Source organism: Pipistrellus kuhlii, unplaced genomic scaffold (assembly GCF_014108245.1).
Source record: "Pipistrellus kuhlii isolate mPipKuh1 unplaced genomic scaffold, mPipKuh1.p scaffold_m20_p_3, whole genome shotgun sequence".
Taxonomy (NCBI): domain Eukaryota; kingdom Metazoa; phylum Chordata; class Mammalia; order Chiroptera; family Vespertilionidae; genus Pipistrellus; species Pipistrellus kuhlii.
In genome coordinates this window covers 92678823-92704935 of record NW_023425529.1, presented here as the reverse complement: position 1 = coordinate 92704935, position 26113 = coordinate 92678823, and the positions used below count along the sequence as shown (strand labels likewise).

Below are 26113 nucleotides of genomic sequence, written 5' to 3'. Positions count from 1 at the left end.
AAATTTTAATCTGTTTTATGTGTTTTTTTTTAATTTTTTTTATAGTAGGCATACATTAAATCACTTTTATAGCTGTTTAATTTAGCATTTCTTTCTTTCTCTTTGCCATGTGAGAGAAGTGGGTGAGAAACTCACTTATTCATAGCAGCTCTGCCCTGGATGTGATACTAGCTTAATCTCTCTTATCACAAGTCTCATTGGTTAGAGGAACAGCTGGAAGTCTGAATGTACGGCAACCTTTCATAAAGTTTATTCTTGGTAATAAAGCTCCTGGGGTAAGAGCCAAGCTATTATAAGAGACAATCCTCTCTCTGAACAAGAGTATTGTATTTGTCAGCTGGAGTTAGTGTTTGAATATCTTGTGCTTGTGACAGTAAGCTGGTGAGTAAGGCAAGCTACCTCTTAAGGTATTTTTTCACTGTAATGAAATTAATGGCTTTTAATAAAAATGAGAATGCTGCTGTAAGACTTTAATGTGAAGACAACAGTTACTTAGTTGTTAGTGAATTAACTTGTGGATTTTCAGTACTTTAATGAAAGAGTACAGATTAGACAATTTTATAACCTTGAAATTGAATTTCTTCTTGTTCCACATATTTAAATTTTCTTTTTGGAATTTATCAACAACTAAAAAGATAGGGAATACATTGTGTATTCATTTTTCACTTCCCCTTTGTATTAATATAGTGTTGATGTAGAGATAAAGTTGACTCATTAATCCAGGTAACTGAGCATCTACTGTTACTTTAGTGATGCTCTAGTTATGACTTTCCCTTATTAATTTATAACCTATCTTGTGATTTTAATTTGGTGGAATATAGATATTAAAGAAGTAGGATTAGAAAAGCCAAAATAGGTGATTATTTTATATCATGATGATAAAAATTCTGTTGCTTCTTTATCTTATGGTAACCTGCTACATTTTACACGGTACTTTTACCTGCATGATTTAATTTGAACCTTAGGACAGTCACATGCATTAGGCAGGGCAGAGGGTGTGACCCTTTTTGTAGGTGGAAAAAGTGAAGCTAAGACAGAAGTGAATTGCCCTCAGGTACAATCCTGAGCTGTTGTAACCCAGATTTCCTGAATTCTTTGTCTATAAACAGGAGGATTCTAGTACTGGACTCCAGAAAGAGTCCTGTAATGTTTTCATTTAGAATTTACTTTGGATATAGTTTTAATAAATTGTAATACTTGGTTTCTAATTTGTTGGAAATAAGAATTATCAATTTAGGATGGCTTGTTAGTGCTAGTTACATTGCAAACAGCTTGTGTGCCACTAGACCAAGATGACTGAGAAAAACGGGAGTGGTGGAACCCGAAGGCCGGGCTCTGGCACCCCTCGGTCATGGCACGTAAAGTAAAGCCTGTGTGCTTTAGTAGATTTCACTTGTTTTCTGTTGTAACATCAAACAGTAAGTGCCTTAGAAATAAGTCTTTTGGAAAAATTTATAAGAAGTAAGTTCCATTAAAAATATTTGCTGCATTTGGAAAATGAACAGATATTTGCTTAGTTCTTTTTTTATCTTGGATAAATGAAGCCTTGCTATATTAACTTTTCATAAGTCTCAAACTTGTTAATGGTGTTTATACTAGTTTGATTCCCAGTCAAGAGCACATACCTGGGTTGCAGGTCCAATCCCTGACTCTGGTCAGGGCACGTAAAGGAGGCAAGCAATCCATAATCTATATTTCTCTCTCTTACATTGATGTATCTCTCTCCCTATCTCTGTCATATTCTCTTCCTACATCTCTTTCTCCCCTTCCTTTCTCCCTTACACTCTTTCCAAAAATCAATGGAAAAAATATACTCAGGTGAGGATGAACAAAAACACTTTAATTTTAACGTGAGACATATGAACTGGAAATTTTGTCTCTTAAATCCGAAATCCATTAAATTGAGGCCCTCAAAATCGAGGGTTTACAGTACTAATTGGTGGGTGGGGGTCAGATGGGCTAACCATTAAGATCTAAATCTGAAGCAAGCACACAGGAACCTCCTTCTACGGGTAAGAAAAGCAATGTACTTGTGACCTCTCATAGGGGGATTGGATGCTTACCCTTTTCCTCTCTCTCTCTGTCCTGAGAGGGAGCTGTCCCCTTCTCTCTCTTAGGATTACATTTTCAGCTTGCTTCCCAACTATTGTCATTGTAATGCACTTACCATGAGAGTAATTTTGAGATTTTATTTAATTGATAATTAAATACTAAAAATGAGTGAACACTTTGGGAAATGAGTCTTAGATGCCCTATGATATTAATTCTTCTTCTATGAATAGCCAGAAATACTCTGTTGATATGTGCAGAGGTGCTTTGCTATCTTAATGTACAATCAGTACTTAATCATTTATTATTCTCCAGGTATGGCACCTTTGAGCATTAGCAGTATAGTATAATTAATGTTTATGATACTGCTCTCAAGTCTTTATAGAGCTTCCAAATTAAGGAGTAATTAAACTATTTGGTATCTTTTAATGATGAAATATCTTAGTTATTTGAAAGCTGGTAATTTTAGATACATTAAAATAAGAATATTTGATTTCTGGTAATAACTCTCAGCCATATTGCATAATTTATTTTCATGTATTTCTTAAGTCTTTGAGTGGTAAATTTGAAAAGAACACAGTTGCTTTTAAAAATTTGTGTTTTCATTTTATAAATGTGAAGAGGAAAAGGAAAATACAAAACCCGACATCTCGGTTGATGGTAATGGGGTGTATTTAATGATACCTGTGCGTTAACACACCTGGAATTTGTGGACAATGTTAACAGTCGTGGCCCTCGGATAGTAGGATTGTGGGAAATTTTATTCCCTTTTGTGCTTTTCTGTACTTTCTGGTTTTTAAAAGAAGATGATACATTATTTTTGTAGGAAGAAAAAGTTATTTTAAAACAAAATGTTCAGAGAGCTAATAAGTCTGTAATAAGAATGTATTTTGATTTAATTATCATGGATTAAGAATATACTTGCTTTTATGGGTGAATTAGAACTTCCTTAGAGTAAAAGGTTGCTGTTTTAGAGCAAGCATGTCAAACCCAATGGCTAAGATGGGCCAAATAAACACGGTTTAAGTTTATGTAGCCGTAAATAAATAAATAAATAAATATTCAGTTTTTATAGAAATATATGTCTATTGCAATAGAGACACGTTGAATATAAAGGACTGAAATAAATGAGATATCGTCAACATAAAATAATAGAATATTTTAATAAAAATGTTTTTTTCCTTGAACATTATCAGACACTGAATAACTGCACAAATTAATAAGCCTAATGCAAATAAACCTATTTTTCTTGTCCTCCGAAAGCAAAATATTTCCTGTTGCACACACCAAACAAGTCAGTAGAAGACTAATAACGTGGCAGTCAACTGCTAAAAGATTCGCTGCTGGTGTTAGTGGAGAGGAATGGTGCACCTGCACATAAAGTGCATAAGGAAAATGAATGCAACATGATTATAGTAATCACTCATTAGCGAATGTTGTAGTTCGTTATTAATGATTATGTGTAACAGATATTTTAAAAATTAAGTTATGAAATTTTTATTAAAATGTTTCTTATTCGTTGTGGGCCGCATGTTTGACATTCTTGCTTTAAACTGTAAAATGAAATGAGTGTGAAATGAACTGTTCTCTGTAAGAGAAGGCAGTTAAACTTGTACACTTCTCTAAATGATTTAGGGAAGAGGGACATTTTTATATTAAAACAAATGTTTATTTTGAGGTAAATTTACAAAGTGTGTAGTGTGTGTTTAAGTAGGTTCAGAGTACTTTATCCTTGAAAGAAGTTTGGTCTGTTCCCCTGATTCTTGGCAAATTTGCATGTGTTTTCTGTTGTTAGGGCTTCCTGTTATGGAAGAATGTGAGAAAATGCTGTAATGTATGGGCTAGTAAGCCATCTGTAAATATCAGTTATATATCATGCTTATTTTAGTTGAGATTAAGAGGCCAATAGTAATTTAATTATTTTTACATTTTGTAGAAGAAAATTTCAGATATATGCAAAAATAGACAAGAGTGTATTGGTCAGTCAAGTAACCATCAGTTTCAACCAATATCAACTCATTGCAATACTTGGGAATTTGATTTTATGTATATTTGCTAAGATTTGCCAAGAAAAGCATCTGTAAGGTCAAGGTACCCACATCACAAGCATTTCTGAACAAAGATGTGGCAGTTGGTGGGTGGGATGACTGTTCAGCTGTTGGCTTGCATGAATAGTATCATCTTGACTTTAATCTTTGGTTATTCAGTGGTAGTGAGCATATTTCTGTTTAACCCCTGGATATGTGCCAAAATAATTTGTATCCTCTCCATTCTTGGCACCTTGATTCTAAATAGTCTGTGAATAAAAGTAATGAGTTGATATTAGTAGCCTGTTGGATAGAGCCATTGAGAAGGAAAACCTTAATTTTTAACGGAAATTAAAAAAAATATTACCTGGTTAATATTTGGAAGACTATAAACTTTTATTTTTTCATCTATTTGGAAATACATTTTATTATCATCTGAGCGTAGAAAGACCTGGGCTCAATTTCAGCTGGACTTCATTTCTTTTTCTTCTTTTTAAAAAATACTTCTTTGTATTTTTCTAAATCAACATTGTTGAAAGTATTAGATATGTCCCTTTTTTCTGCCCCCATTACCCTTACCCACTCTCCGTCTTCATTTCTTAATGTCTGTGAATCTCATTTCTTTCTAATGTAAAGTGGGGCATGATTAAGTGTTGTGTGAATTAAATGAAATAATACATTCAATATCTTAAAATATCACTTGTGCTCTGATCAAATTAGGAATATATCCTGAGTTCAAGTGTTGGATGGATTTGGGTAACTGGGATTGAGGAAGAACTAACAATTACTAGGCCACTTAGGAAGGAGAGCCAATCATTATTTTTACTATCTGATTTCCTGTTTGGTAGATATAAATCTAAAGACAATGATATGTTTGAACAAATGTGGTTTTGAAACAAACTGTTAGAAAAATAATGCCTCTTAATTATTTCTTACCTAATAATTACAGCAAACTCTGGCCTGTTCTATTCTGACTGCACTATTGAGTGAATTCTCAAGTTCAAGTAAAACTAGCAACATTGGACTGAGTATGGAATTTCATGGTAACTGCAAAAGAGTTTTTCAGGTATTAGCTTTTTTGTTCTTACGTTTTAATTATCATATCATGCACTTTTTTTGTAGTCTGTTCCCAGTGCAGTGAGAACATTTATTTTATTGTATCTGAATGACAGCCTGCACCTGAAGGCTTGTGTTGTGATTTGTTAGAATATATTAAAGTGATAGGTTTGGTGAGTATAGATGACAATTTAAGGTTATTTGTTTAATGCTAGTCTTTAAATAAAACAAAAAGGAAATACACTCTAAAGATTTCTAGTTTATTTAATTTGATCTTACTGTGTTTAGATGTCAGTGCTTTAATTGGTGGAACTCTGCTGGCCTTAAAAATAGGCCTGGCAGAACGCCCATGAGGGCTGTGTATTTAAAATGTTATTGCAGGTGGTATGGGCTCTTTGTCTTGTGTGTATTGTTTGGCTCTGAAATAAAGTTATGTGAAGGCACTGGCTTAAGTCCGAGGACCCTGTACCTAGAACAGCTGACCCTCCAGCTCTGTCTAGTTGTCAGACTTATTGCTCCACAGAATAACCTTTTTCTTTTTTCTTTTTTAATATATATTATTGATTTTTCACAGAGAGGAAGAGAGAGGGATAGAGAGTTAGAAACGTCGATGAGAGAATCATCGATCAGCTGCCTCCTGCACACCCCGTACTGGGGATGTGCCCGCAACCAATGTACATGCCCTTGACCGGAATCGAACCCGTGACCTTCCAGTCTGCAGGCAGATGCTCTACCCACTGAGCCAAACTGGTTTTGGCCACAAAACCAGTTTGTCACCATTACTGTGACAAAAGGCTATTGTCACAGTAAATGTGTTCAAACTGGTGTCACTTAAAAGCTTACTGTGGTGAAAAGATGAGCAGGCCTTAAAATGTTCCTAAAAAAATAGTGTTTTCTATTGGAAATGTTAAGGTTTTTGTTTGTTTTCTTTTATAGTTCTAAAAGGGAATGCATTTTGAATAAGTTTTTGACACAAAAATACTTGTGACTTATTTACTGCAGGAAGAAGACCTTCGTCAGATCTTCGTGTTAACTGTGGAAGTTTTGCAGGAGTTCAGCAGGCGGGAAAACCTCAGTGCTCAGATGTCCTCAGTGTTTCAGCGCTACCTCTCACTCGCAAATCAGGTCTTGAGCTGGAACTTTCTTCCTCCAAATTATATCCTTTAACAATGGAATAAGATAACAGTATGGCTGAAAGTACCTTATCTCTGTGGTTTGTAAAACATGTTGAAAGGAAATAGTGTTTTTTAGAAGTGTAATGTAATTAACTTGTATTTTATATTAGAGACCTGGTGCATGGATTCATGGACCGGTGGGGTCCCTCAGCCTGGCCTACACCCTCTTGCAATCTGGGACGCCTTGGGGGATGTTGGACTGCTGGTTTACCAGGATTGGGCCTAAACCAGCAGTCCAACATCCCCCGAGAATGTAGTAGTGCGTGAAGCGGCAGGTGGCTGGGGAGGACCCCCAGCTCGGGCCAGGTGCCACACTGCATCCTGGCCTCTCAACGCCTCCTTCATGGCAACTTGGTGACACTGCCTCGAGGGTGGAGAGGATTGCTCACCAGCTGTGAGCCCGGCATCTGGGGCCTGTTGGTCAGCTGAGCATCACTCCTGCTTTGGGAGCTCACTGACCATCAGGGGGCATTCCTGTGTTGAGCATCTGCCCCCTGGTGGTCAGTCTGCATCATAGCGATTGGGCGGTCGACCAGTCACTTAGGGTTTTATACCTAAACCAGGGGCCCAGTGCACGATATTTGTGCACTGGGGGTGGGGTGGGGTGGGGGGGAGGCGGGTCCCTCAGCGCATCCTGTCCTCTCTCACAGACTGGGAGCCCTCAGGGGATGTCCTACTGACGATATCCTATAGGGAGCGGGCCTAAGCTGCAGTCTGGCCTCCCTCTGCAGGAGGCAACCAGGCTGATAAGGTGAAGGCACCAGACCTATCTTCCCTCTGCCAGCCACCACAGCCACCAAGGTGTTTTCAGCAACATGGACTCCATCTTTTCTCCATGAATGGATGACAACTTTCTTTGGGCATTTTCAAGATGTGTCTTTTATAGTATATGACATTTCTTTTTTTCTTTTCTTTTTTTTTAATCCTCACCAGGGGATATATTTTCATTGATTTAATATATATATGTATATTTATTTATTTATTTATTTATTTATTTTTTACAGAAAGGAAGGGAGAGGGATAAAGAACTAGAAACATCAATGAGAGAGAAACACTGACCAGCTGCCTCCTGCACACCCCCTATCGGGGATGTGCCTACAACCAATGTACATGCCCTTGACCTGAGACCTTTCAGTCCTCAGACCGATGCTGTATCCACTGAGCCAAACTGGTTTTGGCTCCATTGATTTTTTAGAGAGTGTGGAAGAGAGAGGGAGGGAGAAACATTAGTGTGAGAGGGACACTTTGATTGGTTGCCTCCTAAATGAGCCCTGACCTGGGCCCCAGCGAGGGAGGAGCCTGTAACCGAGGTACATGCCCTTGATCAGAATCGAACCCGGACCCTGTGGTTGGCAGGCTGAGGCTCTATCCACTGAGCAAAACAGGCTAGGGCAGGATATGACATTCCTTAGCCCCTCCAGCAGCAGACCTTTGGTTTTTTTTTCTCCAGGAGTGAGGTGAAAAAACCCTAGATCACCTTATTGGATTCTTTTTTTTTTTTTTTTTTAATATATTTTATTGATTTTTTTACAGAGGGGAAGAGAGAGAGATAGTTAGAAACATTGATGAGAGAGAGTCACCGATCAGCTGCCTCTTACACACCCCCCACTGGGAATGTGCCTGCAACCAAGGTACATGCCCTTGACCAGAATCGAACCCGGGACTTTTCCGTCCGCAGGTCAACGCTCAATCCACTGAGCCAAACCGGTCTCAGCTTCTTGGATTCTTATTACCCAAGTTACCAAGAACACTGCAAGTGGAGGTGTATAGGGAGTTTAGCCAACGAGATAAGGTGTTTATGCTCAAACATAGTTTGGCTCAGTGGATAGAACATTGGCCTGTAGACTGAAGGGTCGCAGGTTTGATTCCTGTTAAGGGCATATACCTTGGTTGGGGGCACATCCCCATTGGGGAATGTGCAGGAGGCAGCTGATTGATGTTTCTGACTCTCCCCTTTTCTCTGTAAAACATCAATAAAATATATATTTTTTTAAAAAGAAAAGAAAAGGTGTTTCCTCTGCAGCCCATGTGCAGAGGATCCCCTGCTTTATGTCCACTGGGCTAGGGGTGTGTCCCTGACCGCTGGGGGCATGCCCCCAAGCCAGCTGCCGTTTGTTCGCTATGTCCGTGGGCTGAGGGGCGTGGTCCTGGGCCACTTGGCGCGGGTGCAAGTGGCCCCAGAGCAGGAACTTACGCTGCATTGGCATGGTGACACGGCTCAAGAGGCAGTGGGGCGGAAGTTCCCACCCCCATCCCGCGACCACTTGCTCTTGCTGCTCCCAGCCAATCATCCTAGACCTTGGCTGCTTGGTGCCAGCGCCCATCGGCCACTTCTGTCTTGGGACGTTCTGGGACCCTGGCTACTCGGGGCCTACAGGCTTGGAGCGGTCTAGGTCCTGAGGATGTTCTTGGGACCCAGGCTACTTGGTGCCCATGTATGCAAATTAACCTGCCATCTTCGTTGGATTAATTTCATACTCACTCCTGATTGGCTGGTAAGTGTAGCAGAGGTACAGTCAATTTACATGTTTCTCTTTAACTATATTGGATTATATAGGATTAGAAACCCGATGCACGACATTCATGTACTGGTGATAGGAGAGAGTCCCTCAGCCCACCTGCGATCTCTCGCAGTCTAGCACCCCATGAGGGATGTTGATTGCTAGCTCAGGCCCATTGAGCAGGCCTGAGCTTGCAGTCGGATATTCTTAGCATTGCCGTGGAGGCAGGAGAGCCTCCCTCTGCTGGGCTTGCCAGCTGTGAGCCTGGCTTCTGAGAGCACACTGACCAACAGGGGGAAGCTCCTGCATTGAGCATCTGCCCCCTGGTGGTCACTGCATGTCATAGTGACCGGTTGTTTTGCCATTTGGTCGATTTGCGTATGAGGATGTAATTATATAGGATACTAGAGGCCCAGTGCACTGGAGGGGTGTCCCTCAGCCCACCCTGCACCCTCTCCAATCTGGGTCCCCTTAGGAGATGTCCGACTGCCAGTTTAGACCTGATCCCTGTGGCACACAATTTGGTTTAGGCCTAATACCTATGGGAAACATCCCTCTCACAATCTGTGACTGCTGGCTCCTAACCACTCTCCAGCCTGCCTAATTGCCCTTAACTGCTCCCCTGCTAAAATAACTAATCCTATCTAATAAAAGAGTAATATGCAAATTGACCATCGCTCCAACACACAAGATGGCCACCCCAATGTGGACACAAGGTGGCCACCACAAGATGGCCTGCAAGGAAGGGCAATTGTAGGTGACCAGGCCTATGGGGGGAGGGACAGTTGGGGGGAAACAGGCCAGCAGGGGAGGGCAGTTGGGGATGACCAGGCTGGCAGGGGAGTGCAGTTAGGGGCAATTAGGCCAGCAGGGGAGCAGTTGGGCATCAATCAGGTTGGCAGAGGAATGGTTAGGAAGTTATCAGGCTGGCAGGCAGAAGCAGTTGGCAGGCAGGTGAGTGGTTGGGAGTCAGTAGTCCTGGATTGTGAGAGAAATGTCTGACTGTCTTCAAGGAGTCCCAGATTGGAGAGTTTGCAGACTGAACTGAGGGACACCCACTAACCCCATGCATGAATTTTGTACACTGGGCCTCTAGTATGGGAATAAAAAAGAAAAGGAAACAGAAAAGAAATTTAATAATAATTTAATTTTTAAATGAATATATTTTATGATTTCAGAAAGAGGAGGGGAGTAGGAGAGAAATATCAATGATGAGAGAGAATTATGGATCAGCTGCCTATTGGGGTTTGAGCCTACTACCTGGGCATTTATCCTGACTGGGAATAGAACTGTGACCTTCTGGTTCATGAGTTGATGCTAAACAACTGGACCGCACTGTCCTGGCAATAATGATGGATTTAAAAATAACTAACAATGTATATATTAAGACACAGACAGGAAAGTTAAATGAAAAAGCATGGAGAAAATAAGAGAAAAATGAAATAAAAATTAATAATAATAAAAAGTCAAAGAGAATAGAACCAAAGAGAAGAAATTAAGAGCAAAGAAAAAAAAAAAAAAGGAATAAAACTGAAAACAAAACAAAACAAAAAAGGGGCTACACACACACATACACCAGGGTGGGGGGTGCGGCCTGAGGTCCCCTGTCAAGCCCCACAGGGACTTGGGGGAAGGGGGTCGTCACAGTCCCAGGTCCCTGCTGATGGCTCATTAAGGCTTGTTACAGCAACTCGGCCTCTGCTGCGGGCGTCGCCGTCTTCGTGGTGGAGTGATGGTCACTTTGTATATTCCCTCTTTATTATATAGGATTATGTTATCTTTCTCCTTTGTCAAATATCCTTTGAGTATGTTTATGTGGCTCTGTTTTTGGACTTTCTCTTCTGTTTCACTTCAACTATTTGTTTTTTCACCAACAGTACATTGTTTTGATTACTGTAGTTTTAAAATAAATTGGATTGTATCATTCTTCAACTTTCTTCTTGACCTTAAGATCACAAAGATTTAATCCTGTATTTTCATCTAGAGTTTTATACTTTTCGCCCTTACATTAGTTCTATCATCTATTTTAAGTTTATTTTTGTGTGTGATATAAAGTAAAGATTCAACTTAACATAAGTGACCTGAGTGTAAATGTAATGGTATATTTCTGGTTTCTGAATCCTGTTCCATTGGTCTGAATTCATGCCAGTGCCACACTGTTTTGATTACTTAGCTTTCTAATAAGTTTTGAGATCAGGAAGCATGAGTTCTCCAACTTTGTTCTTTTTTGAGATTATTTTGTCTTCTCTGTGTTCTTTGCATTTCCATATGAAATTAAGGATCAGCATATCATTTCTGCAAAAATGGCAGCTGGTATTGTGCATAGGGCTTGTGTTGAGGCATCAATCAGTTTGTGAGTGTTGCCATTTTGACAATGCCAGGTTTTCCCACCCATCAGCATGGGGTCTTTCCATTTAATAGATGTTTATTTTTCTTCAACACTGTTTTATAGTTGTCATTTTTTAATACTTTTTATTTATTTCAGGGAGGAATGGAGATGGGGAGAGAGAGATAGAAACATCAATGATGAGAGAGAATCATTGATTGGCTGCCTCTGAGGATCGAGCCCATAACCCAAGCATGTGTTTCAACTGCAATTGAACTGTGACCTTCTGGTTCAAAGGTTGACCTCAGTCACTGAGCCACTATAGTTTTTAGAGTAAAAGTTTTAGACTTATTTTGTTGAATGTATTCCTGAATATTTTATTTCTTTTAGTTTGATTTTAAGAGAATTAACTTGTGTTATTTTCATATTATTCTTTTTTATATATATATATTTTATTGTTTTTTTACAGAGAGGAAGATTGAGGGATAGAGAGTAAGAAACATCGATGAGAGAGAATCATCGATCAGCTGCCTCTTGCACCATCCCTACTGGGGATGTGCCCACATCCAAGGTACATGCCCTTGACCAGAATCGAACCCGTGACCCTTCAGTCCACAGGCCAACACTCTATCCATTGAGCCAAACCGGTCTCGGCTTCATATTATTTTTTACTTGTATATAGAAATAAGAATTATTTAATGTTGATTTTGTACTATGTAACCTTGCTAAACTTTTTAGCTCAAATACTTTTAGTGATTTAAAAAGTTTTCTATATACATGATATCATCTGTAAACTCTTTTTTAAAAAGGATTATTATATGTAGGTTTTATATATGTAGAAGGTGATTGAAAGTATCCTCCCCTTTAGGCTTGGGTGTGGTATAAAATCTATAGCTTCTGGGATTTGGTGGATGTTAAAATCACCCTCCCTGGCTCAGTGATCTAATTCCTCAGCCATTGTGGCCAGTCCTACTCTCTCAAATGAGACTGAGATTAAATCCACCTGTTTTTATTCTGTTGTAGATCACTGCTGTCCAAAGAGTGTCCTTGTTCTATGACTGACCCTCTGTCATTCATCATCCACATTTAAAAGTGGGCTCCGAGTACCTGATGGTCTGATCTCTGCCTCCCTCTTGAAGCTCTTTTCCATGCTCTCCTAGTTAGAACTGCAATCAAAAGCCCTGTCTCTTCCTTCCCTGGTGCCTTCCCACATGGAATGTCTCTGCCTGGATCCCGTCACCCTTCTTTGCCTAGTCACCTCCTAATTGAGCCTCAGTTATGAACCAGGTCAGGTTTCTTGTGCTGTGGCTTCTCATATGTGTTACATGTGCTTTACTTCTACTTGCCTCACATCTCAGGTGTAAATTTTCATTTCTTATCTAACTTGAATAATCAAGAATGAATGAATCTGTTGACTCACTGGTTTGGGAACTCACAAAAGCACAGGTCATGCTTTGTTCACTGTATTGTTAGCACCTTGCATAGTGGCTAGGACATAGTACTAGATGCTTAACAATATTATCTGTTATTTGATTATTGAGGTGAGGTGTTTCAGAAATATTATCTCAGTTCTTGGATATCTGTTTATGCTGCTAATATTCTTTAGTTAGTGGTTCATCTGGTGTCCATAAATGCTTAGGGGTTTTGGCAATGCTAATTGTAAATGACAATATCGTTTTGTAATAAGAATGTTTGGCAGGTATGTTAGGTATGTTGGCTTCAGTGACTCTTCTATTTTTAGTTGGTTACACTGCCTTTTATTAGTATTCTATTTTTGTGGATCTGATTTGATTTTGATAAAAAAAAATATTTTTTTAACTCAATCTCTTGGGGAAAGCTAACTGGATCATAAAATAGTAGTGGGATATAGACGTCTTCACCTAAACTAGGATTTCCAGTAAAGTCAGCATTTCTATTTGGAGGTAAGGTTTGGGAAAACATCCTGGTGAAGTCAGGTCTCCTTTATTTCAAAGGACTTCTGGTTACTTGCAATAACTGTATGTGTAAGACAGGCTCATAGCTTTTGTGTTATGCCAGGAGAGAAATAGCAATTTTTGTTGTTAAGGAAAAATACTATGCTTCTGAAACTTTGTTTTTACTAATGAGTTAGCATAAAAAGAATATGGGAGGATGGAGAAATTATTTATTACTTTAGTAAAAAGTCCATTGTTGTTACAAGCCTGTATTGTGAAGTAAGAATAGGCAGTGGAAAATTTCAGACTTCATATTTGATCAAGGACAGTTTGTAGATTTTTATATGACTCATTTAATTGTCTTTTTACTGTCAGTCACCATTACAGATGATACCCTTACTGAATGTGTAGGTAAGTGAACAAGAACCAATTGCATATGTAAGAACACATATATTTCCAAAGATGGTTTCCCCTCTCCCCCTCTTGCTAAGAGGCATATAGTTGTGATAATACGGTTTGTTTTCTGAGACAGAAGACTTAGTGTGTTATTTCCAATGACAGTCAGTAGCAGTATGCTATTAAGCTCTGTCCTGGCTCTTAGCCTGATTGTGTTTGTCTTGGGTCATGTAGCTATAGAGCATTTTATGTGTCTTTGGCTTCTCAGAAAATGGTGAGTTTTCCTAAATGGAAAATTTTAGAAGTAGGTAGGATTGTTGTGGCTTGGATTTGATTCAGTGAAAGAAAATCATCATATTATAACTCCTTATTCTTGAAGGAATAAGGTGAAAACATGTGAAGGTGAAGCAAGATTAGATGTTGATGAAAAAAATTTAAAAATATATAAGATTATTAAAATGCTGAAAGTAGCTCTGTATTGCTGTCTTACTAGTGGAATTTTATTTATTTGGTTACAAATGAATTATTCTGATATAACTTGTAAATTATCTGAGTTCATTGTTCATTTTAGAAAAATGTGCAAGAAAACCCTTGATTTAAAAATCTGATTTAAATTTTGGTAAATGATAGCTATTAATAGTATCAATCTGTTGTGACTCATATCTGTTCTAAAATTTGACAAGCGTATAATAGTTATAATAAATGATTAATTTACTAAATAATCGCTTAATTTCGACTTCTCTTTTACTGACGACTTTTTTAAAAAATATTTTTTTTATTGATTTCAGAGAGAGAGATGGAAACATCAATGATGAGAGAGAATTGTTGATTGGCTGCCTCCTGTCTGCCTCACATTGGGGATTGAGCCTGAAACCAGGGCATGTGCCACATTGGGAATTAAACTGTGACCTTCTGATTCATAGGTCCATGCTCAGCCACTGAGCCACATCAGCTAGGCTCAGTGGTGGCATACTACCTTATAAAAGAATAATATGCAAATTAGCCACCACTCCGCTCAAGCCACGGCCGCCAACCAATCTGAGCGAGTATTCAAATTAACCTCATCCAAGATGGCTGTAGCCACAGAGAGCAGTTGAGAGGCTTGGGTTTCCCCAGCAACGGAAGCCAAGCTTTCCACACACTCTGGCCAGCCTCGGCCTCCACTCAATTATACAAATTTTCAATTATAGAAGATAAATCCCAAGAAAAATGGCGGCAGCCTCAGAGTTGGAAAGAGCAGGTTAGGGTTGCCCCCGGCAAAGAAAGAAGCAAAGCTTTTCACCTGCCCTGGCTGGGGTCTGGGGATTACAGTGAAACTGACTGTTCAGAACAGACAGGCTCAGATTGAGGTAGTACTTCTGCCTCCACCTAGTCATCAGAGCTCTCAAGGCTACAAAGTTTCAATTATAGAAGATACATTAAACCAAACAGAAACGGCGGCAGCCATAGTGAGCAGGGAGTTTGTCTCTGCTCCGGACTACAAAGTTTCAATTGTAGAAGGTAAATAAGTTCCAGATTCCAGGGCCTCTGTTTGGGTCGCTGCGGGGTGTGGCCGGCCTGCAAGCCACCACAGGCCCCTCGCCCAGGCTGCCCCACGCCCTAAGAGAACCCCCACCCTGATCTGGGACACCGTTCAGGTCAAACCAGCTGGCCCCCACCCATGCACCAGGCCTCTATCCTACTAATAAAAGAGTAATATGCAGATTGAGCATCATTCCAACACACGAGATGGCCGCCCCCATGTGGTCAAAGATCCTGCCCCCAGGTGGACACAAGATGGCCACCACAAGATGGCCAGCAGGGGAGGGCAGTTGGGAGGGAACAGGCCTGCAAGGGAGGTTAGTTGGGGGCAACTATGCCAGTAGGGGAGGGCTTGGGGGGGGGGGGGGTCCAGGCCCGCAGAGGAGGGCAGTTAGGGGCAATTGGGCCAGTAGGGGAGCAGTTAGGCGTCAATCAGGCTGGCATGGGAGTGGTTAGGGCGTGATCAGGCTGGCAGCAGAAGTGGTTAGGGGCAATCGGGCAGGGCAGGTAGGCAGGCAGGCAAACAGTTGGGAGCCAGCAGTCCTGGATTGTGAGAGGGATGTCTGACTGCCTGTTTAGACCCGATCCCAAGGTGGTCCCATATCTTACCTTGGGATCAGGTCTAAACGGGCAGTCGGACATCCCTCGTGGGGACCCAGATTGGAGAGGGTGCAGCCTGGGTTAAAGGACACCCCCCCCCCTAGTATTTACTGTAGATAAAAAAGATAAAGCCATATAATGTCCAGATATTATGACATGTCAAAGTAGTACTATAAAACTAAAACTTGTGAAAGATTTGAAAAGGAAACTATTTTATTTAAAGCTATTCTTAAAATAAACTATTGCTTTATTCACACTTTAAATCATTGAAAATGTATTTTTTTTCTTTTTTTTAAATATATTTTGTTGATTTTATACAGAGAGGAACAGAGATAGAGTTAGAAACATCGATGGGAGCGAATCATCGATCAGCTGCCTCTTGCACACCACATACTGGGGATGTGCCTGCAACCAAGGTACATACCCTTGACTGGAATCGAACCTGGGACCTTTCAGTCCCCAAGCCAACGCTCTATCCACTGAGCCAAACTGGTTTCGGCAGAAAATGTATTTTCTTAAGATGGAAGCACTAGCTTTTGGTTTTCAGCTCAGATGAGGCTTGGGCGCAACTTTCTTCAGTCCTCCCATATCTGGGTTCATCCGACACCAGCTGCCTTCACCATGCTGCTGAAGTTCAACTCTAAGGAGACCAATACATATTTGAGGTACACTGGTGGGGAAGTCAGTGCCACGTCTGCCCTCACACCCAACAGCAGCCCCTGGATCCATCTCCAAGAAAGGTTGGTGATGACATTGCCAAAGCAACCAGTGATTGGAAGGGTCTGGGGATTACAGTGAAACTGGCTATTCAGAACAGATAGGCTCAGATTGAGGTGGTACTTCTGCCTCCGCCTAATCATCAGAGCTCTCAAAGGACCACAAAGAGATAGAAAGAAGTGAAAAAACATTAAACACAGTGAAAATATCACTTCTGATGATATTGTCAACATTGCCCAACCAATGCAGCACTGATCTTTAGCTAGAGAAATTCTTTTTTTTTTCCTTATTTTTTTTTATTAAATTATTATCTGTGTACATATCTTAACCATTGTCTCTCTCCTCCCCCCCCCCCCCCCATATATACCCTTCCTCCCCAGAGTTTTGTGTCCATTGGTTGTGCTTATATGCATGTATACAAGTCCTTCGGTTGATCTCTTATCTTCCCCAGATCTCCCCAACCTCCCAGCTGTAATTTGACAGTCTGCTTGTTGCTTTACTGTCTCTATATCTATCTTTTGGTTCATCAGTTTATAATGTTCTTTATTATCCATAAATGGGTGAGGTTATGTGGTGTTTCTCTTTCATTGACTGGCTTATTTCACTCAGCATGATGTTCTCCAATTCCATCCAGGTTGCTGCAAATAAGAATTCCTTCTTTTTTATGGCTAGCTAGAGAGATTCTGGGGACTGCATTGGAATGCCCAGCTAGTTATGAACTACAAAGGAAATTATTTCTATTAAGGATCATTTGACAACCACCCCCCACACCCCCCAAAAAAAGAAGTCCTAGATTTCTGCGTTTTAGTGGTAGTCTTTTTGTTTTATTTTAATAATATTCTACATTAAGAATCACCTGTGGGAGGAGTGGTATTATGCTAATTCTTTGGCTGTCTTTAAGTATTCTGTTCACATTGTAATATGCTTTGAAATAGTTTTAAAGTTGAAAAGTAATACCTCAATATTCATAGTAACCTTTCAGGTAACACGGAAGAGACCTCTTAGTCTCCTCTTCAGAGGCAACTTCAACAGTTTCCCTGCACAATCTGCTAACTAAAACACATTTCTTGTTGGAATTGTATTCTTAAAATTTTTGTTCCATTCATTATAATACTGTTCTTTCTTGTGTTTTCATGTTTAAGTTTTTATTAAAATGTTTTGGGTAGAATTATTTGGTTTTTAGTACAGAGATAATATTTGTAGTTAAGTTATGTTGGGTGTATCTTATACAAATTAGAATCTGTGCATTTTTATTTATTTATAAAAATATTTTTTATTCATTTCCGGGAGGATGTGGGAGGGAGAGATAGATAAAAGCACCAAGGATGAGAGAGGGTAATTGACTGGCTGCCTCCTTCATACCCCCTACTGGGGATATGCCCTTGACCAGAATCAAACCGGGACCCTTTGCAGGCTGATGCTCTATCCATTGAGCCACATTAGCTAGGGCTCTGCATTTTTATGATGAGAACATGGTATTTTTAATGGAAGTGCTCATAATAAGGTTGGGTGGTGGTTCTTCAAAGAAAATCAGCATGACTCTTTGTGAGTGAGGTGCCCTACAGATGAGCTTTCTTGATGGAAGGTAGACTTTGTGTCAGAGAAAACTCCTTCCAGGTTCTGAGCTGGAAAACAAAGCCACATGTAGAAAGATCTTGTATTCAATCAGGGTGTTACATTATGAGTGAAGATCATATTGTTAACAGCCTTAGATGTCTAGTGAAGACATGAGATCATTTTAGAAAAGATTAGCACACTGAAAATAAAAACAGAATTTTTTAAAAATAGATACTTTTATGATTTCAGAGAGGAAGGGAGAGGTAGAGAGAGAGAAAAACATTAATGATGAGAATCATTGATTGGCTGCCTCCTGCAAGCCCCCTACTGAGGATTGAGTCCACAACCCCAGGCATGTGCCCTTGATTGGAATCGAACCCAGGACCCTTCGTTCCAAAGGCTGATGTTCTATCTACTGAGACAAACCAACTAAGGCCAAAAACAGTATTTGTTGGCTATTTCTGTTCTCTTAAATTCAGGCTGGCTTTATTGAGTTCCATCAGTTACCTTTTTTTGGCTTTGGATTCTCCCTACATCTCCACAAGGGGGCAGGTGAGGAACTGAGATGGACCTGGTTTGAGTCTTAGTTTTATTCATCCATTGAGTGGAGTGATTTTTCAAAACCCAGCAATCTGACTCTCTTCTGAAATTACTACCAACTATTCCCCTTCTCTTTAGATATAAAATAACACTAGAGATTTAAAAAGGGTTAAACAGTAATCTTTAAAAAAAATGGTTTCCAAAACATTGACACAGCTTTTAATGTTCTCTGTAAATGATTTGGGGTTTAATAAAACTATAGCAGTTTTGAACTTACATCTAAATTTTACAAGCTGTAGTTTTGGATAATTGTTGTTGCAATATATAATGCTATGATGAGAACGTAGCCCACTGGGTGTATTTCATTTGGACATTTGATGAGCTATAGGATAGGCAATTACTGTCTTCCCTAGTTCTGAAAGACTTCAGTTATCATGTCAGTGTCATTTAGTGAGTTATGTTCACAAACTCTTGTAAATATGTTATGGTGACTTATGTATGGCAAAAAAAGTATTCTTTTAGAAGTATGTTTGATATGGAGCACCTGAACACCTAAGACTGATTTTTAGTCCATGGGATTTTAAAATGAGCATTGATAGAGTTTTATGTGATCCAATTATTTCTTTGTGTGAAATTGATACTCTGGTGTGGGAGTTTTTCTTCTTCAACGCAATGTATGTTTGTTCTTAAATATATTGCCTTTGGGGGAAATAGTATTTTTCCAAGTAGACTATGTGAGATTCATATTCTATATATTGATTTCTCTCTTTTTGTATATATTTTGGCATCTGTTTTGCATTAGTGTTACCACCGTTAAGATCTGTGGTCATCAAAATTTCTGTATTCCTGACACTGTTATCTTACATTCCTATAGCATTCTTTTTTTTTCCAGCACTTAATGCCTTTTATTCCTAAGCTTCATGCATGAATTATGTAGCATATGTGAAGAGGCTTAAACTGTTTCCATTACATTCTTTCTGGATGGCTCCTGTTATATTTCGGGTATATTTATACTTTAGACAAAGTAAGAATGTTATTGTTGTTGACCTTGACACCAGATAACTGGGCAGACATTATATAGCCATGTTTGAATCCTCACAAAATGTGCTGTTAAAGCCAACGGAGTCCTGGCGGGAGACCCTTCTGGACAGCAGAGTCATGGAGCTTTTCTTTACAGTAAGTTGGAAAGGTTTTCCTCTCCAGTGGCAAAGGTCACAGAAGGGCCACTAAACGAGTGTATGAGTCTGTAGTTTTTTTTAGGTAAAAATCGCTTTTGTCCTCTAAAGTCTTCTCTTCTAATCAATCTTTCTGCTGAAATAGAAATGTTCTTGATATTTTATAAAAGTATATAGAATTATGAAGGGCTTATATCCTAGAACTGAAGTTTTCAATATTTTTGGTTTCAGGACTCCTTTACACTCTTAAAAATTTTTTAAGGATTCAAAGAGCTTTTGTTTATGTGGGATGTAATATTAACACATTGCGGACCAGTAGTTTTATTGCTAGCTTTACCCAGTGGCCAAATGAGTTTCTATTGAACGTGTACAAAAACATTTTACATAAATGGAAAAGGCATGCTTTAAAATGAAATGTCCATTGCATTTTGAAGTTATTACATGTTCTTACAAGCTAATATCTTTTTAAAGTATGACAATTTGTAAAACACTGTGTAATATGAAGTGAGAATTCTCATGATCTGTTTGCAATGTGTTAATACTTACCATATTAAAAATTCAAGCTAAAATTTAAAACATAATTTATTAATTCATTTAAAAATAGCAACGAACCATGACATAATATTTTAATGAACAAATAAAAAAGTTAATTAGAAATGAGAAGAGTAGCATTATACATTTTTTGCAAATGTATCTAATGTTAGATTTAATACAAGACAGCTAATCTCTTATTTGCTTCTGTTCAGTTGGTTGCAGTATTACCACATATAGCCTTGGGGTAGCTCCACTGTGTACATGTGTGACAGTAAGGATGGAAAAGATAATTATTATCTGAGTACTGTAGGTAAACAGTTTTGTCCTTCGAGATAACCTGGCAAGGTCTTAAGAACCTTTAGGTATCCCTGGAGTACATTTTGAGAACTCCTCTAGAGTTGTGGATTTTTTATATATGAGTTATCAGTTGTGAGTGAAGTTAGTGTTGTTGTGTAGAATTTATATCTTTAAATGGTGCTTTTTTTTTTTTTTTTGTGCTAAATATAAAGAAGTAAGCAACATGTCCCATGTTTGTCCACAACCACAATATAACAGTCAGAAGCTGGGGGGAAAGTGTGTGTGTGTGTTTTGGAGGCTGTGTGCTTAAATAGCATGAGCATATTATTTAGGCAGAGCTAAGGACTAGGGCAAAGACCCAAATAAAGACCAATTAAAAAGAAAAAAAAAGATTTTTGCTTAGTTCCAACCATTAATTATAATTTCTTGCCTTTTCATGTTTTAAAAATATTATGTACTAGTGTTACAACTATGTCCCCTTTTTTGGTTGAACTATTTAAAATATTGTATATATTTAAGAACCTCTAGAAACGAGGTTACTCATCCATGGGTGTATAAATTAAGGCGTTTTTGTGAAAGATTCAGACTGAGCATTAGCTTTACTTTTTTCTTTAAAGCATAAATAATTCAAAGAACTGTCAGTATCAGAAATTATTGTAACTAAATTGAAAATTCTGTTGTCTTCCTCATCTGATAGAAATTGTTTTGATATGGATCCAAGCTCAGATCTTATGTTGCTCATTTGGCTGAGAGTAGACCCCCACTCCAGCAGTTAATGAAAAGGTAGAAAACTTGCTGGTAGCCTGGAAATGGTGACTCTCAATCTGAACAGCTGTCTCCACAAACCAGACAGCTGCTCCTGTCAGCTGTGAAAGACCACATGCAGATAACTTTTGAATTTGAAAGTTAACCCTTTTTCATTTCGTTATTTTTGTTGTGGTGGTGGTGATGGTTTTTTTGTTGTTGTTTATCCTGACTCAAGGATTTTTTTTTTTAATTGATTTTTAGAGAGAGTGGAAGGGAGGGGGACAGACAGAGAGGGAAATATTGATGTGAGAGAGACACATCAATTGGTTGCCTTCCGTACACTCCCCAACCAGGGCTGGGGATCGAGCCTGCAACCAAAGTATCTTACCTAGACCAGAGTGAACCTGAAACCCTTCAGTCTGCGGGCCGATACTCTAACCACTGAGAAAACAGGATACAGCTCACTTTTTTATTTTAACATCTTTGTGTTTGTGGCCTCTCACTTTCATTTAAGTAGTTTATAAGCCATTTACATTTTATTTGTTAGCAAAATGACAGTTGAAATCGTAAAATTTCATTCAGTTTTTGTTAAGTTTACAATTATAGGATTCATTACCTAATTGAAAGCAGTTTTCCATCAGATATCACTATTTATTGAGTGGATAAACAAATATACTATGGAATCAAGACTTGAAGTATGTTGATTACCTGAATTTAGGAATACTTTAAACCTAAAGTATTTATTTGCCTCTCCAAAGTTTATAGTCTTCAGTTTCTCTCTCTTCCATAGGGTGCTGGAAAAAACAGTCTCCTTAATTCTTCCTCCTATCTTTTTGTCATTTTTTTTTTCATTTAGGGTCTCTTCTTTCTCGGTTCTTTGTATAATTGTATTCCTATGACAGTTCTCAACTCTGCTGACTGAATACATTTTCTGCAGGCTGCCTCTTCCCCACATAGGACCTCAGGCAGCACTTCTGCACTGCTGACTCTTAGATCTATATTCAGCACAGGCTACTCCAGAGTCCAAGGCCTTATAATCCTAGTGCTTACTGGAGGCTTGTGTTTGGAAGGCCCACAGACATCTCAGGGTCAGCATGTTCCATAGGAATCACCACCTCACTCACTGGTTTTTTATGTTCCTTGTCTTCATCCTTATCCTGATTCATAGTTAGGATATTCTGCTAGATATTCTTCTCAGGATTTTCTGCTAGAATTGGCTTTTCTTTATACCTCTGCTTCTTTTTTATTTGGGTGAGGAATTCAGTTTTAAATGTGTAGAGTGTAATTCAGATATAGTAGAAGTCCCTTATAATGCTGAAAATAGAAGAAGGCATGAACCTACTATTTTATGTAGAAACTAGTGACCCGGATCACGAAATTTGTGCATGGTGAGGGGTGTCCCTCAGTCTGGCCTGCACCATCTCCAATCTAGGACCCTTTGGAGATGTCTGACTGCTGGTTTAGGCCCGATCTCTGTGGGCCTGATCACCCCCAACTGCCCCTTCTTCCCCGCCACTGGCCTGCTCACCTCAACTGCTCCCCCCACTGGCCTGCTCATCTCAACTGCTCCCTCCACTGGTCTGCTTACCCCCAATTGCCAGCCTGATCATCCTCTAATTGCCCCCCACTGCCGGCCTGCTTGCACGAACTTTCAATTTCTCCCATCCCCCGCCGGCCCTACTCACCCCCAACTGACCCTCCCTGCCAGCCTGATCACCCCCAACTGCCCTCCCTTCCTGGCCTGATCGCTCCTAACCACCTCTGCCGTGGCCCCGCCACCATGGCTTTTCCAGAAGGTCTCCCGGAAGGTCTCCCCCTCTAATTAGCATATTGCCCTATTGTTAGTATAGATATTGGCTTATCACTGATTATATGTGGCTCATAGTTCAGAGAACAGGACTGGTGGGGTCTGAGGGCAGTTTCTTATTTTTATTTTACTACATAATCAATATTAGTTATTTCATTAAAGGTATTCTTTCTTTTGATTTGTCACTACTAGACCGGGAACAAGCAACCATTTAGCTCTCTGGGCAGAGAAGAAACGCACTGTTGTCCCACATTGCATTGTATCCATTGATAGGCACACTCAGATAATCATGTTTAACGTTAGATGCAAGGGCATGATGACAGAAATTCAGTTAGTTTTCAGACAAGGAACTTCCAAATGAGTTGTATTCAAAACTACATGAATTAGACAATATGGGCATAGGAATTTGTATAGTTTACTTTAAATTTACTATATAACACTTAAAATATAGAATATATTTTGAAAAACATTTGCATTGTTCTAGACCAGGTATTGGCAAACTTTTTGTGTAAAGGCCCTTTAGACTGTGCAGTTGTGTATTCTCTGACGTAGCTATTCAGCTCTGCCATTGGGGTTGTATAGAAGCAGCTGTAGACAACACCCAGACAGACAAGTGTGGCTGTTCAATTAAAACTGTTATGAACTTCTGTAAAAATGTGGATTTTTATAATTTTTACATTTCTTGAATATTCTTTGATTATCCCCCCTTTGTCCCCCATATAAAATGTTAAAACCACAGCCATACAAAATGGGTGGGAAGCTAGACTAGGCTTGCAGGCCATGGTTTGCCACCCACTCCTTTAGACCAAAGGGGAAAACATTTTAAAATATGCCAGCAGATCATTTAACTTTGTGACTTTTTATTATTTTAAATTTCTTAAAACCTTAAGTTCGGGATTAATTCTTAATGAAGTCAGTGGTGAATAAAAATTTTTTTAGTATTTGTTCACTGTGTCCCAGCACTATACCAGTGAATACTTAAGAGAAACGTTCTGACTTCAAATAATTATTATGGTTTGCAGAGTCAAAGTGAACATAACCTAAACCAAAGAGAGAATAGATGTTTAAAATTATGCTATATTCAGAAAGCAGAGATTTATGTAGAAAAAGAAAGGCTAAAGAAGTTATATATTTATGGAAAGTAGAAAATGGTCACAAATCCTTTACTGTTTTCCTTGGCTATTTTAATTAGGTGGCTCACAGAAATGAAGCATCTTTATTTTATTTCATTTTTAAAATTTATATATATCATTTATTTCAGAGAGGAAGCAGAGGGGGAGAGAGGTAGGAAAATCAGTGATGAGAGAGAATAATTGATCGGCTGCCTCCTGCATGCCCACCAATGGGGATATACCCCAGGCATGTGTCCTTGACTGGGATGGAACCAGGGACCCTTCAGTCCACAGGCTGACAATCTATCCACTGGGCTAAACTGGCTAGGCAAAATGAAGCATCTTTAAAATCTGAGAATATTAGTAACAATGTAAAAGTAGGGAGCAATATAGGAACATTATATACTGGTTGTTTCAAGTCTGCATTGTATCATTGAAATAAAATCTAGATGAGGTTTAAGATAGATTTAAATATAATTGAAATACAATTTTTAAATATTTTAGCATTTATTAATGATGTAGGGTAAAATGAGATTGAAATAAATTTTAAGCAATCTCAGAGTGATTAAGAGAGTGCTTTATATTTGTTGAATGAATGAGTGTCTAGGAATTGAGTGGTATGTTGGTTTTCTCCATATGCAACTGTTTACTTCCACTAAAGCAGCATCTGTATACTCTTGATTGAACTTGTCTGCTAACTTTAGCAAGGAGCTGTAGCGAGGCATAGCTAGCATAATACAGATGACTGTCGTTGCTGTTTTTAGAAGAAGCTTTGTGTCTGACTAGCTGGCATCTGTTTCTCTCTTTGTCATAGCATGCTGGAGACAATTCAATGTTAAAAATGTAATTGATTTGTTTAAAATCATGGACAACAATGTAAAGTGGACCGAGGGAAATTCTCAAATTTAGCTTAATTCAGGAATTAATTTTCTAGAAATAACCAGCTATTATGATGTTTTCACTTACCTCATTCAGCATGGTAGTAATGTGACCCTTACAACAGAAGAATTTATTTTTATTAATTAGTAATTCTTTCTAACAGGTACATCGAAAAATCAGAGAAGATTCGGATATGGCACAAGATTCTCTGCAGTGTCTCGCCCAGTTAGCTTCTTTGCATGGACCTGTCTTCCCCGATGAAGGAGCACAGGTTGACTACCTAGCACACTTCATTGAGGGTTTACTGAGTACTATCAATGGGTAGGTATACTTGCCCTTTGTCACCAAAAAAAGAACTTTAATGGTTTGTTTATATGTTTAACAGTGATAGAACAAAAACTAGTGATTTTTCCCCACTTTGTATGTTTTGAATTATATGGTAATTTGAAATTAATACAGAGACATGCCTTTTAAAAATGAATAGGTGAAAATTTTTGCATGTTTGGAAATGAGTTATTGTAACTTGTCTTCCATCACTAGTAACATTTGTTACCTGGTTTGTAGAATTGAAATAGAAGATTCTGAAGCTGTGGGGATCTCCAGCATTATCAGCAACCTGATAACTGTGTTCCCTCGAAACGTTTTAACTGCCATTCCAAGTGAGCTTTTCTCGTCCTTTGTGAACTGCCTCACACACCTCACTTGTTCTTTTGGGCGTAGTGCTGCTTTGGAAGAAGTGGTAAGTGGCCATTCTGAATTAATGGTGTCTCTTGTTCACAAGGAAATTTACTGTGCCTTTGAGATATTTCTCATGACAAGTAGTAATTTTAAATGAGTGCTAGTTGTTAAAATTTTTGCTTTTATGTGCAAATTACTTGGTAATCTGTGTTTAGAAACATGATTTGTTTTAAATGTTGTGGATTGAAATCAATTTAGTAGATAAAATGTATTGGTTTCAAAATTTAACTTTATAATTTAGTACCTGAATGTAGGAAATGGAATGAAGCAATTACAATATATTAAAAGCTAGAGGCTTGTGGGGAGGAAAGGGGAGCAACGATTCCCCTCAGCTCGGCCTGCAGCCTGTCCAATCTGGGATCCCTCAGGGCATGTCTGACTGCCTCTTGTGATTCGGGACCACTGGATCCTAACTGCTCCCCTGCTGGCCTGATCTCCCCTAACCA

General features: G+C 38.9%; 1 protein-coding gene across 9 annotated transcripts in view; it reads left to right on the top strand.

Annotated features, from left to right (window-relative positions):
• XPO4 (exportin 4) overlaps nucleotides 1-26113 on the top strand; it is a 132620-nt gene that overhangs the window by 47297 nt on the left and 59210 nt on the right. For 5 of the 9 annotated variants that reach the window (XM_036454700.2, XM_036454693.1, XM_045588529.1 and 2 more), the window contains 5 exons: nucleotides 5026-5142; nucleotides 6135-6288; nucleotides 19442-19554; nucleotides 25093-25250; nucleotides 25470-25668. In XM_036454700.2, coding sequence (XP_036310593.1) covers nucleotides 5026-5142; nucleotides 6135-6288; nucleotides 19442-19554; nucleotides 25093-25250; nucleotides 25470-25668 — 741 coding nt within the window. The remainder of the gene's footprint in view (nucleotides 1-5025; nucleotides 5143-6134; nucleotides 6289-19441; nucleotides 19555-25092; nucleotides 25251-25469; nucleotides 25669-26113) is intronic. The other 4 variants (XM_036454694.2, XM_045588527.1, XM_045588528.1 and 1 more) reach the window with 3 other exon arrangements.